At 46.8% G+C, this 12,542-nt stretch overlaps 1 protein-coding gene across 3 annotated transcripts in view; it reads right to left on the reverse strand.

Moving 5' to 3' along the window:
• Positions 1-12,542, reverse strand: part of reln (reelin) — a 293,151-nt gene that overhangs the window by 88,286 nt on the left and 192,323 nt on the right. For all 3 annotated transcript variants that reach the window (XM_090213321.1, XM_090213329.1, XM_090213323.1), the window contains exons 8-11: positions 12,333-12,384; positions 5,540-5,645; positions 4,189-4,429; positions 3,221-3,372 (exon numbers count right to left, since the gene is read on the reverse strand). In XM_090213321.1, coding sequence (XP_090069447.1) covers positions 3,221-3,372; positions 4,189-4,429; positions 5,540-5,645; positions 12,333-12,384 — 551 coding nt within the window. The remainder of the gene's footprint in view (positions 1-3,220; positions 3,373-4,188; positions 4,430-5,539; positions 5,646-12,332; positions 12,385-12,542) is intronic.

The raw sequence follows: 12,542 nt of genomic DNA on the forward strand, positions 1-12,542 counted from the left end.
TGGTCAAGGGCTGTCAGGTCTGGAGTGAACCAAGGGCTATATCTGTTCTTAGTTCTGCATTTTTTGAACTGAGCATGCTTATCTAAGATGGTGAGGAACTTACTTTTAAAGAATGACCAGGCATCCTCAACTGACGGGATGAGGTCAATATCCTTCCAGGATACCCGGGGCAGGTCGATTAGAAAGGCCTGTTCGCAGAAGTGTTTAAGGGAGAGTTTGACAGCGATGAGGGGTGGTCGTTTGACTGCGGACCCGTAGCGGATGCAGGCAATGAGGCAGTGATCGCTGAGATCCTGATTGAAGACAGCGGAGGTGTATTTAGGGTTGTACCTGGTGGGTTCCTTGATGATTTGCGTGAGATTGAGGGCATCTAGCTTAGATTGTAGGACTGCCGGGGTGTTAAGCATATCCCAGTTTAGGTCACCTAACAGAACAAACTCTGAAGCTAGATGGGGGGCGATCAATTCACAAATGGTGTCCAGGGCCCAGCTGGGAGCTGAGGGGGGTCGGTAGCAGGTGGCAACGGTGAGAGACTTATTTCTGGAGAGAGTAATTTTTAAAATTAGTAGTTCGAACTGTTTGGGTATGGACCTGGAGAGTATGATATTACTTTGCAGGCTATCTCTGCAGTAGACTGCAACTCCGCCCCCTTTGGTAGTTCTATCTTGACGGAAAATGTTATAGTTGGGTATGGAAATCTTAGAATTATTGGTGGCCTTCCTAAGCCAGGATTCAGACACGGCAAGGACATCAGGGTTGGCTGAGTGTGCTAAAGCAGTGAGTAAAACAAAAAGGGAGGAGGCTTCTGATGTTGACATGCATGAAACCAAGGCTTTTTCGATCACAGAAGTTAACAAATGAGGGTGCCTGGGGACATGCAGGGCCTGGGTTTACCTCCACATCACCCGAGGAACAGAGGAGGAGTAGTATGAGGGTGCGGCTAAAGGCTATCAAAACTGGTCGCCTGGAGCGTTGGGGACAAAGAATAAAAGGAACAGATTTCTGGGCGTGGTAGAATAGATTCAGGTTATAATCCGCAGACAGGGGTATGGTGGGGTGCGGGTACAGCGCAGGTAAGCCCAGGCACTGGGTGATGATAAGAGAGGTTGTATCTCTGGACATGCTGGTTGTAATGGGTGAGGTCACCGCATGTGTGAGAGGTGGGACAAAGGAGGTATCACAGGTATGAAGAGTGGAACTAGGGGCTCCATTGTAAACTAAAACAATGATAACTAACCTGAACAACAAGTGAACAACAACAAGGCATATTGACATTTGAGAGAGACATACAACGAGGCATATAGTAATCGCAGGTGTTGATTGGGAGAGCTAGCTAAAACAACAGGTGAGACAACAACATTTAATCAGCTAACACAACAACAGCAGGTAAAATGGCGATGACTTGGCAGAGAGGGTCGGATTAACTACACACAGAGCCAGATGGCGAAAGAGGTATTGTAGAATTTAGTTTGCTAGCCGGGAGATGCGCCTGGCTCACGGCTAACTGGTGCTAGCTTCGTGGCTGTGGCGTTAGCCACTATAGCCAATCGGTAGCAGCGGTGAACCGGTGTCAAGGTCCAGAGTTTTACAGCAAGGATCCGGTGGAGTATTGGGCTCTAGCCGTGTATGAGTGGGGTTCGGGTGAACAGCTGAGTAGGCCGGGAGGTGGGCCTCAGGGATAGCTTCGGTACTGGATGCCACGGAGGGTGCAAACTAGCTGTGAGCTAGCAAGCTGCAAGCTGTGAGTGAAGATCAGAAGTAGTGGTCCAGGGATTACGGCAGGAATCCGGCGTTGTTGTGGAGAGAGAGTCCGATACTGGTAGACTGCCGAGTATTATCCAGGCTAAAAAACAGGGCTGGTATCTGTGCAGAAGGTAAAAGCCGCTAGCAGTGGCTAACAATGACTAATGAACAGCTTGTAGCTAATTAGCTGGTTAGCTTCTGAAGGTTCTAGAATGTGTTCTCAAGTTAATTTAAAAAAATAATAATTGGGTGAGGCAGGTTACCGGAAGGTATAATCAAATTAAAAATCGAAAGGACATTGAAAATAAAGTTGAAATATAAATACGAAAAATACAAAAATACACGTGACACGAACAAAACCCGTCTTCACTGCTACGCCATCTTGGATCGGGATACAGCTAGGGATACAGCTAGGGATATAGCTAGGGATATAGCTAGGGATATAGCTAGGGATATAGCTAGGGATACAGCTAGGGATATAGCTAAGGATATAGTTAGGGATATAGCTAGGGATATAGCTAGGGATACAGCTAGGGATATAGCTAGGGATATAGCTAGGGATTAAGCTAGGGATACAGCTAGGGATACAGCTAGGGATACAGCTAGGGATATAGCTAGGGATATAGCTAGGGATACAGCTAGGGATACAGCTAGGGATATAGCTAGTGATACAGCTAGGGATACAGCTAAGGATATAGCTAGGGATACAGCTAAGGATACAGCTAGGGATACAGCTAGGGATATAGCTAGGGATATAGCTAGGGATACAGCTAGGGATACAGCTAGGGATATAGCTAAGGATATAGCTAGGGATATAGCTAGGGATATAGCTAAGGATATAGCTAGGGATATAGCTAGGGATACAGCTAAGGATACAGCTAGGGATATAGCTAAGGATATAGCTAGGGATATAGCTAGGGATACAGCTAGGGATATAGCTAGGGATACAGCTAGGGATATAGCTAGGGATATAGCTAGGGATACAGCTAGGGATATAGCTAGGGATATAGCTAGGGATAAAGCTAGGGATATAGCTAAGGATATAGCTAAGATTATAGCTAGGGATATAGCTAAGGATACAGCTCGGGATATAGCTCGGGATATAGCTCGGGATATAGCTAGGGATATAGCTAGGGATATAGCTAAGGATATAGATAGGGATATAGCTAGGGATATAGCTAGGGATATAGCTAAGGATATAGCTAAGGACATAGCTAGGGACATAGCTAGGGATACTGCTAGGGTTATAACTAGGGATAGATATAGCAAGAGAGAGAAAGGGCGTTGGGGGTGATGATGATGATCAAATCATTTCAAATCAAATGTTATTTGTCACATGTGCCGAACAGGTGTAGACCTTACAGTGAAATGCTGACTTACAAGCCCCTAACCAACAATGCAGTTTAAAAACAATACGGATGAGAATCAGAAATAAAAGTAACAGGTAATTAATGATGGCGACGTCATTATGACTCACTTGGTGGGCGTGCTTTCAAAGTCCTCCTCCCAGTAGCTCCGCCCCTCCTCTCGGTGGAGGTCGATGTCTCGGGTGGAGGCGAAGGAGTGGCCCACGCCCTCCTCGTTGTTGCCATGGAAATACAGGGCGTTGCCCTCTGACTGACAGGCATGCTGGGAAAGAACGAAGTCATGTGTTGGATACATTGAACTAAAACAGGATACATTTTAACAGGGTTAAACCCTGTTACTGTACAGATGATTACAGTATAGAATATAACAAGGTTAAACCCTGTTACTGTACAGATGATTACAGTATAGAATATAACAGGGTTAAACCCTGTTACTGTACAGATGATTACAGTATAGAATATAACAGGGTTAAACCCTGTTACTGTACAGATGATAACAGTATAGAATATAACAGAGTTAAACCCTGTTACTGTACAGATGATTACAGTATAGAATATAACAGGGTTAAACCCTGTTACTGTACAGATGATTACAGTATAGAATATAACAGGGTTAAACCCTGTTACTGTACAGATGATTACAGTATAGAATATAACAGGGTTAAACCCTGTTACTGTACAGATGATAACAGTATAGAATATAACAAGGTTAAACCCTGTTACTGTACAGATGATTACAGTATAGAATATAACAGGGTTAAACCCTGTTACTGTACAGATGATTACAGTATAGAATATAACAAGGTCACAAAGCATACGTTTTTCGGTGGTAAAAACTCCTGACCCTTGTTAAATCAAAATCAAATCAAATCAAATTTATTTGTCACATTCACATGGTTAGCAGATGTTAATGCGAGTGTAGCGAAATGCTTCTGCTTCTAGTTCCGACAATGCAGTAAGCTTGATGAGGGTAATGTGATTACCTTGGCAGTAACTCACCTAAAAACCTGGTTTGCAAACTGCCATTAAACCCTGAAGAAGAGGAAGAAGAGGAAGAAGAAGAAGAAGGATACGGTACCTTAACGGTGGCTCCAGGGAAGAAGAGCCAGTTGGCTGTGTCGGGGGGGTCCAGGTTATCCTCCATCAGGGGGGGTCTGTGAGCAGCGTTGACCAGCAGTATGTTATCCAGCCCCCAGCACGACTCATAGCCCTCGGGCCCCCGGGGGGCCTCCTGGGACCACCGTACACGCACCCCATCCCTCTTGGAGCGCACCGGCAGGGGTAGGAGATGGACTACCGTACTGCTGTTAGTAGGAGCTCTGTGGGGTGGGGGGAAGGATAGAGTAAGTGTGTGTTGGTTGCTGGGGAGTTGTTTCTTTGTGTTTTTATACTAAAGCAGAACATGAAATAAACACGGAGCTGGGAGTTAATGACCAGACATTATCATCAAGTTATGTCTCAACTTGGGAGTTAATAATGACCAGACATTATCATCAAGTTATGTCTCAACTTGGGAGTTAATAATGACCAGACATTATCATCAAGTTATGTCTCAACTTGGGAGTTAATAATGACCAGACATTATCATCAAGTTATGTCTCAACTTAGGAGTTAATGACCAGACATTATCATCAAGTTATGTCTCAACTTGGGAGTTAATGACCAGACATTATCAGCAAGTTATGTCTCAACTTGGGAGTTAATGACCAGACATTATCATCTCAACTTGGGAGTTAATGACAAGACATTATCATCAAGTTATATCTCAACTTGGGAGTTAATGACCAGACATTATCATCAAGTTATGTCTCAACTTGGGAGTTAATGACCAGACATTTTCATCAAGTTATGTCTCAACTTGGGAGAAAAGAATGGAGAGGGGAGGAGGAGGTGAAGAGAGAGGGGGGGGGGGGGGTATGAAGAGGTGGAGGGGAAGGTGGAGAGAGAGATAAATGGATGTCTGTGTGAGAAGGACAGGATGTAGAGAGAAAATGAGAGTGTGAGAGAGAGGGAAGAAGAGATCGAGAGAGAGAGAGAGAGAGAGAGAGAGAGAGAGAGAGAGAGAGAGAGAAAGAAAGAAAACAAGAGAAGGAGAGAGCGAGAGAGAGAGGGAAGAAGAGATCAAGAGAGAGAGAAAACAAGAGAAAGAGAGAGAGAGAAAGCAAGAGAAAGAGAGAGAGAGAGGGAAGAAGAGACCGAGAGAGAAAGCAAGAGAGAGAGAGAGAAAACAAGAGAGAGCGAGAGAGAGAGGAAGGGGAGACAGATGTCAATGTCAATAGGTATGGATGGAGGGAGGGAGAGAGAAAGGGATGATGGAAGAGAGAGAGAGAGAGACAGAGAGAGAGAGGAAGGGGAGACAGATGTCAATGTTCAATAGGTATGGATGGAGGGAGGGAGAGAGAAAGGGATGATGAAAGAGAGAGAGAGACCGGATCTTCTCCAGGGTGATCCAGTCATCTGAGCCGTTATTCTTGTTTAGACTGAACGACACAATGATGCTGGGGTCGGAGTAACTGAACCGACAGGAGCCTGAACCTAGAGAGAGACACACACACACACACACACACACATTAACACAGAGAGAGAGAGTAGAGAGAGAGGGAGGGAGGGAGGGAGGGAGGGAGGGAGGGAGGGAGGGAGGGGAGGAAAGTTAGCACAGTGATACTTCATGACTCTGTGTATTAACACCATCCTGAGCATTAGAGAGGGGTTGCGATCAGGCAGAATGCAAAATAACACGTCGGCTGTTTCTGCATCAATTCAATTCCCCCAGACTCATCCTTCCTTTCTCCCCCATGACCAGGCCCAGCATTGTTGAAACCCTCCCTCGCTCCCTCTCTCTTTCCCTCACCTCCCTCCCTCCCTCTCTCCCTCTCTCTTTCCCTCACCTCCCTCCCTCCTAGCCATGTAGACATTATCGTCTAAAGAGTGTCACGGTATAAATGATCTGCTTAGCAGTCGGCTGTCCAGGCAGACATGCGGATAGAGAGAGGAGAAGTGGGGAGAGGAAAGGAGGAGAGGGGGGGGGGGGAAACGAGAGGAGAAGAGAGGAGAGGAGAAGAGGGGAGAGGAGAAGAGGGGACATGAGGGGAGAGAAGAAGAGAGGAGAAGAGAGGAGAAGAGGGGAGAGGAGACGAGAAGAGAAGAGAAGAGAAGAGGAGGGGAGAGGAGAAGAGGGGAGAAAAGGGGAGAAGAGAGGAGAAGAGGGGAGAGGAGAGGAGAGGAGAGGAGAAGAGAGGAGACGAGAGGAGAGAGGAGAATAGGGGAGGAAGGGAGGAGAGGAGAGAGCGGGACTGCTGATGCATGCTGTGAAGGCCCTACTTTAAAGGGTGAGTGGAGAAGGGAGGGGTGGAGGGATAGAGGTGCTAGAGTGCACCCCTCTTAGCTCATTGGGGAGAGAGGATAGAGGGGGTAAGATGTTAGAGGTCAGAGTTCACTAATGGAGAGAGCGGGCTAACCCCCCACCTCTCCCATTCTCCACAGGGCCTAACCTCCTGCATACACAGCACTGTGTGTTCCTTTCATATTTATGAGTACAAACAGGGCCATGCAGACACACTGGTTTATTTCTCTGTGTGTTTGAGATGATTGAGAGGGAGATAAATACATACAAGAGAATGAGAATGAGAGAGAGACAGAGACAGAGACAGAGACAGAAACAGAGACAGAGACAGACAGACAGACAGACAGACAGACAGACAGACAGACAGACAGACAGACAGACAGACAGACAGACAGACAGACAGACAGACAGACAGACAGACAGACAGACAGACAGACAGAGAGGGATAGAGGGAGAGAAAGAGGGAGAGAAAGAAAGAGAGAAAGAAAGAAAGAGAGAAAGGGAGGGAGTACACTGCAGCCTGTTCTGCATCACAGATGTGTGATGGACATGAAAAATAAAATACAATGTGTCTAAAATCTCTATCTGCCACGGGCTGTTGGGTGGCTTTCCAGGTCCTACTAAATCATTCATTGCCATGATAGGAGAGAGAGAGGGAGGCAGGGAGGGAGTGGAGGAGAGGGAAGCATGGAGGGAGGCAGGGAGGGAGTGGAGGAGAGAGGGAGAGAGGGAGGCAGGGAGGGAGGCAGGGAGGGAGTGGAGGAGAGGGAGAGAGGGAGAGAGAGAGGGAGGCAGGGAGGGAGTGGAGGAAAGGGAGAGAGGGAGGCAGGGAGGGAGGCAGGGAGGGAGTGGAGGAGAGGCAGGGAGGGAGTGGAGGAGAGGGAGAGAGGGAGGCAGGGAGGGAGTGGAGGAGAGGGAGGGAGGCAGGGAGGGAGGCAGGGAGGGAGTGGAGGAGAGGGAGAGAGGGAGAGAGAGAGGGCGGCAGGGAGGGAGTAGAGGAGAGAGAGAAGGAGGCAGGGAGGGAGGCAGGGAGGGGTGGAGGAGAGGGAGAGAGGGAGAGAGAGGGAGTATGGTATCCTCAATGAAATGATCAAATATACAGAAAACAAATTCCAATTGGCTATACAAAAACTCTTTAACATCATCCTTAGCTCTGGCATCTTCCCCAATATTTGTCACCAAGGACTGATCACCCCAATCCACAAAAGTGGAGACAAATTTGACCCCAATAACTACTGGGGGATATGCGTCAACAGCAACCTTAGGGAAAATCCTCTGCATTATCTTTAACAGCAGACTCGTACATTTCCTCAGTGAAAACAACGTACTGAGCAAATGTCAAATTGTCTTTTAACCAAATTATCGTAGGACAGACCATGTATTCACCCTGCACACCCTAATTGACAAACAAACAAACCTAAACAAAGGCAAAGTCTTCTCATGCTTTGTTGATTTCAGAAAGCCTTCGACTCAATTTGGCATGAGGGTCTGCTATACAAATTGATGGAAAGTGGTGTTGGGGGTAAAACATACGACATTATGAAATCCATGTACACAAACAACAAGTGTACTGTTAAAATTGGCAAAACACACACGTTTCTTTCCACAGTGCTGTGGGGTGAGACAGGTATGCAGCTTAAGCCCCACCCTCTTCAACATACAGTGCCTTGCGAAAGTATTCGGCACCCTTGAACTTTGCGACCTTTTGCCACATTTCAGGCTTCAAACATAAAGATATAAAACTGTATTTTTTGTGAAGAATCAACAACAAGTGGGACACAATCATGAAGTGGAACGACATTTATTGGATATTTCAAACTTTTTTAACAAATCAAAAACTGAAAAATTGGGCGTGCAAAGTTATTCAGTGTAGTCAAGTCTCCGTATAAATGTGCAGAGAGCAGAGAGTATCATGTGCAGAGAGCATCATGAAGAACAAGGAACACACCAGGCAGGTCCGAGATACTGTTGTGAAGAAGTTTAAAGCCGGATTTGGATACAAAAAGATTTCCCAAGCTTTAAACATCCCAAGGAGCACTGTGCAAGCGATAATATTGAAATGGAAGGAGTATCAGACCACTGCAAATCTACCAAGACCTGGCCGTCCCTCTAAACTTTCAGCTCATACAAGGAGAAGACTGATCAGAGATGCAGCCAAGAGGCCCATGATCACTCTGGATGAACTGCAGAGATCTACAGCTGAGGTGGGAGACTCTGTCCATAGGACAACAATCAGTCGTATATTGCACAAATCTGGCCTTCATGGAAGAGTGGCAAGAAGAAAGCCATTTCTTCAAGGTATCCATAAAAAGTGTTGTTTAAAGTTTGCCACAAGCCACCTGGGAGACACACCAAACATGTGGAAGAAGGTGCTCTGGTCAGATGAAACCAAAATTGAACTTTTTGGCAACAATGCAAAACGTTATGTTTGGCGTAAAAGCAACACAGCTCATCACCCTGAACACACCATCCCCACTATCAAACATGATGGTGGCAGCATCATGGTTTGGGCCTGCTTTTCTTCAGCAGGGACAGGGAAGATGGTTAAAATTGATGGGAAGATGGATGGAGCCAAATACAGGACCATTCTGGACGAAAACGTGATGTAGTCTGCAAAAGACCTGAGACTGGGACGGAGATTTGTCTTCCAACAAGACAATGGTCCAAACATAAAGCAAAATCTACAATGGAATGGTTCAAAAATAAACATATCCAGGTGTTAGAATGGCCAAGTCAAAGTCCAGACCTGAATCCAATCGAGAATCTGTGGAAAGAACTGAAAACTGCTGTTCACAAATGCTCTCCATCCAACCTCACTGAGCTCGAGCTGTTTTGCAAGGAGGAATGGATAAAAATGTCAGTCTCTCGATGTGCAAAACTGATAGAGACATACCCCAAGCGACTTACAGCTGTAATCGCAGCAAAAGGTGGCGCTACAAAGTATTAACTTAAGGGGGCTGAATAATTTTGCACGGCCAATTTTTCAGTTTTTGATTTGTTAAAAAAGTTTGAAATATCCAATAAATGTTGTTCCACTTCATGATTGTGTCCCACTTGTTGTTGATTCTTCACAAAAAAATACAGTTTTATATCTTTATGTTTGAAGCCTGAAATGTGGCAAAAGGTCGCAAAGTTCAAGGGGGCCGAATACTTTCGCAAGGCACTGTATACATTAACAAATTGGCGCGGGCACTAGAAAAGTCTGCAGCACCCGGCCTCAACCTACTAGAATCTGATGTCAAATGTCTACTGTTTGCTGACGGTATCATGCCTCTGTCCCCAACCAAGTAGGGCCTACATCAGCCCTTAGATATTCTGCACAGATTCTGCCAGACCTGGGCCCTGACAGTAAATCTCAGTAACACCAAAATAATGGCGTTCCAAAAAAGGTCCAGTCACCAGGACCACAAATACAAATTCCATCTAGACACCATTGCCCTAGAGCACACAAAAAACTATAAATTCCTTGGCCTAAACATCAGCGCCACAGGTAACTTCCACAAATCTGTGAACGATCTGAGAGACAAGGCAAGAAGGGCCTTCTTTGCCATCAAAAGGAACATCAAATTTGACATACAGTTAGAATCAGTTATAGAACTAAAAATACTTGAATCAGTCATATTGCCCTCTATGATTGTGAGGTCTGGGGTCTGCTCACCAACCAAGAATTCACAAAATGGGACAAACACCAAATTGAGACTCTGATATACAGAATTCTGCTAAAATATCCTCGTGTACAACGTAGAACACCAAATAACGCATGCAGAGCAGAATTAGGCCGATACCCACTAATGATCAAAATCCAGAAAAGAGCCGTTAAATTCTACAACCACCTAAAAGGAAGTGATTCCCAAACCTTCCATAACAAAGCCATCACCTACAGAGAGATGAACCTGGAGAAGAGTCCCCTAAGCAAGCTGGTTCTCAAACACAAACAGACCCCACAGAGCCCCAGGACAGCAACACAATTAGACCCACCCAAATCATGAGAAAACAAAAAGATAATGACTTGACACATTGGAAAGAATTAACAAAAAAACAGAGCAAACTAGAATGCTATTTGGCCCTAACAGAGAGTACACAGTGGCAGAACACAGACTCAGTGAGCATAGCCTTGCCATTGAGAAAGGCCGCCGTAGGCAGATCTGGCTCTCAAGAGAAGACAGGCTATGTGCTCACTGCCCACAAAATGAGGTGGAAACTGAGCTGCACTTCCTAACCTCCTGCCCAATGTATGACCATATTAGAGACACATATTTCCCTCAGATTACACAGATCCACAAAGAATTTGAAAACAAACCCCAATTTTGATAAACTCCCATATCTACTGGGTGAAATTCCACAGTGTGCCATCACAGCAGCAAGATTTGTGACCTGTTGCCACGAGAAAAGGGCAACCAGTGAAGAACAAACACCATTGTAAATACAACCCATATTTATGTTTATTCATTTTCCCTTTTGTACATTAAACATCGTTACAACACTGTATATAGACATAATATGACATTTGTAACGTCTTTATTCTTTTGTAACTTTTGTTTAATGTTTACTGTTCATTTGATTGTTTATTTTACTTTTGTATATTGTCTATTCCACTTGCTTTGTCAATGATAATATATGTTTCCCATGCCAATAAAGCCCCTTGAATTGAATTGAGTGGAGGAGAGGGAGGGAGGGAGTGGAGGAGAGGGAGAGAGGGAGTTGAGGAGAGGGAGTGGAGGAGAGGGAGAGAGGGAGTGGAGGAGAGGGAGAGAGGGAGGAGAGGAGACAGAGAGAGGGGGAGAGGGAGTGGAGGAGAGGGAGAGAGGGAGGAGAGGAGATGGAGAGAGGGGGAGAGGGAGTGGAGGAGAGGGAGAGAGGGAGAGAGGGAGTGGAGAGAGGGAGAGAGGGAGTGGAGGAGAGGGAGGGAGGGAGTGGAGGAGAGGGAGTGGAGGAGAGGGAGAGAGGGAGTGAAGGAGAGGGAGAGGGGGAGAGAGGGAGAGATAGAGAGGAGAGGGAGTGGAGGAGAGGGAGAGAGGGAGGAGAGGAGAGGGAGAGAGGGAGTGGAGGAGAGGGAGAGAGGGAGTGGAGGAGAGGGAGAGAGGGAGGCAGGGAGGGAGGGAGGGAGTGGAGGAGAGGGAGTGGAGGAGAGGGAGAGAGGGAGTGGAGGAGAGGGAGAGAGGGAGGGAGGGAGGGAGGGAGGGAGGGAGGGAGGGAGGGAGGGAGTGGAGAAGAGGGAGAGAGGGAGTGGAGGAGAGGGAGAGATGGAGTGGATGAGAGGGAGAGAGGGAGTGGAGGAGAGGGAGAGAGAGGGAGGGAGGGAGGGAGGGAGTGGAGGAGAGGGAGAGAGGGAGGGAGGGAGGGAGGGAGGGAGGGAGGGAGGGAGGGAGGGAGTGGAGGAGAGGGAGAGAGGGAGTGGAGGAGAGAGAGGGAGGCAGGGAGGGAGGGAGGGAGGGAGGGAGTGGAGGAGAGGGAGAGAGGGAGAGAGGGAGTGGAGGAGAGGGAGAGGGAGTGGAGGAGAGGGAGAGAGGGAGTGGAGGAGAGGGAGAGAGGGAGGCAGGGAGGGAGGGAGGGAGGGAGTGGAGGAGAGGGAGAGAGGGATTGGATGAGAGGGAGAGAGGGAGTGGAGGAGAGGGAGAGAGGGAGAGAGGGAGTGGAGGAGAGGGAGAGAGAGAGAGAGGGAGTGGAAGAGAGGATGACTATTGGGCTGTGCACACTGTGTGGTATTTGTGAGAATGTCTAAATGTAAAAATGACAACATGCTAAGTAAGAGCTCTTTGTTGTTTCAGGGTCTCCTTTAAACCATCAGTACGTAACTCTAGCCAGCTTGATGTGTGGTACAACATGTCCCATATTTGCCCAAGACAAGGAGTGCTAAGTAAGCTGTAAATAGTACTCACCGAGAGCAAACTGCAGGACGGAGGCTGTGCTGGTGTTGAGAGGAACGCTGATCTAGAAGGAGAAGGGGTACAGATCATTGTCTGAATGTGTTTTTTTTTATGTGTGTTCGTCTGTGTTTGCTAGTATTTCTGTGTTCGTCTGTGTGTTTGCTAGTATTTCTGTGTTCGTCTGTGTGTTTGCTAGTATTTCTGTGTTCGTCTGTGTTTGCT

Source organism: Oncorhynchus mykiss, chromosome 2 (assembly GCF_057628025.1).
Source record: "Oncorhynchus mykiss isolate SJ-2025 chromosome 2, ASM5762802v1, whole genome shotgun sequence".
Taxonomy (NCBI): Eukaryota; Metazoa; Chordata; class Actinopteri; order Salmoniformes; family Salmonidae; genus Oncorhynchus; species Oncorhynchus mykiss.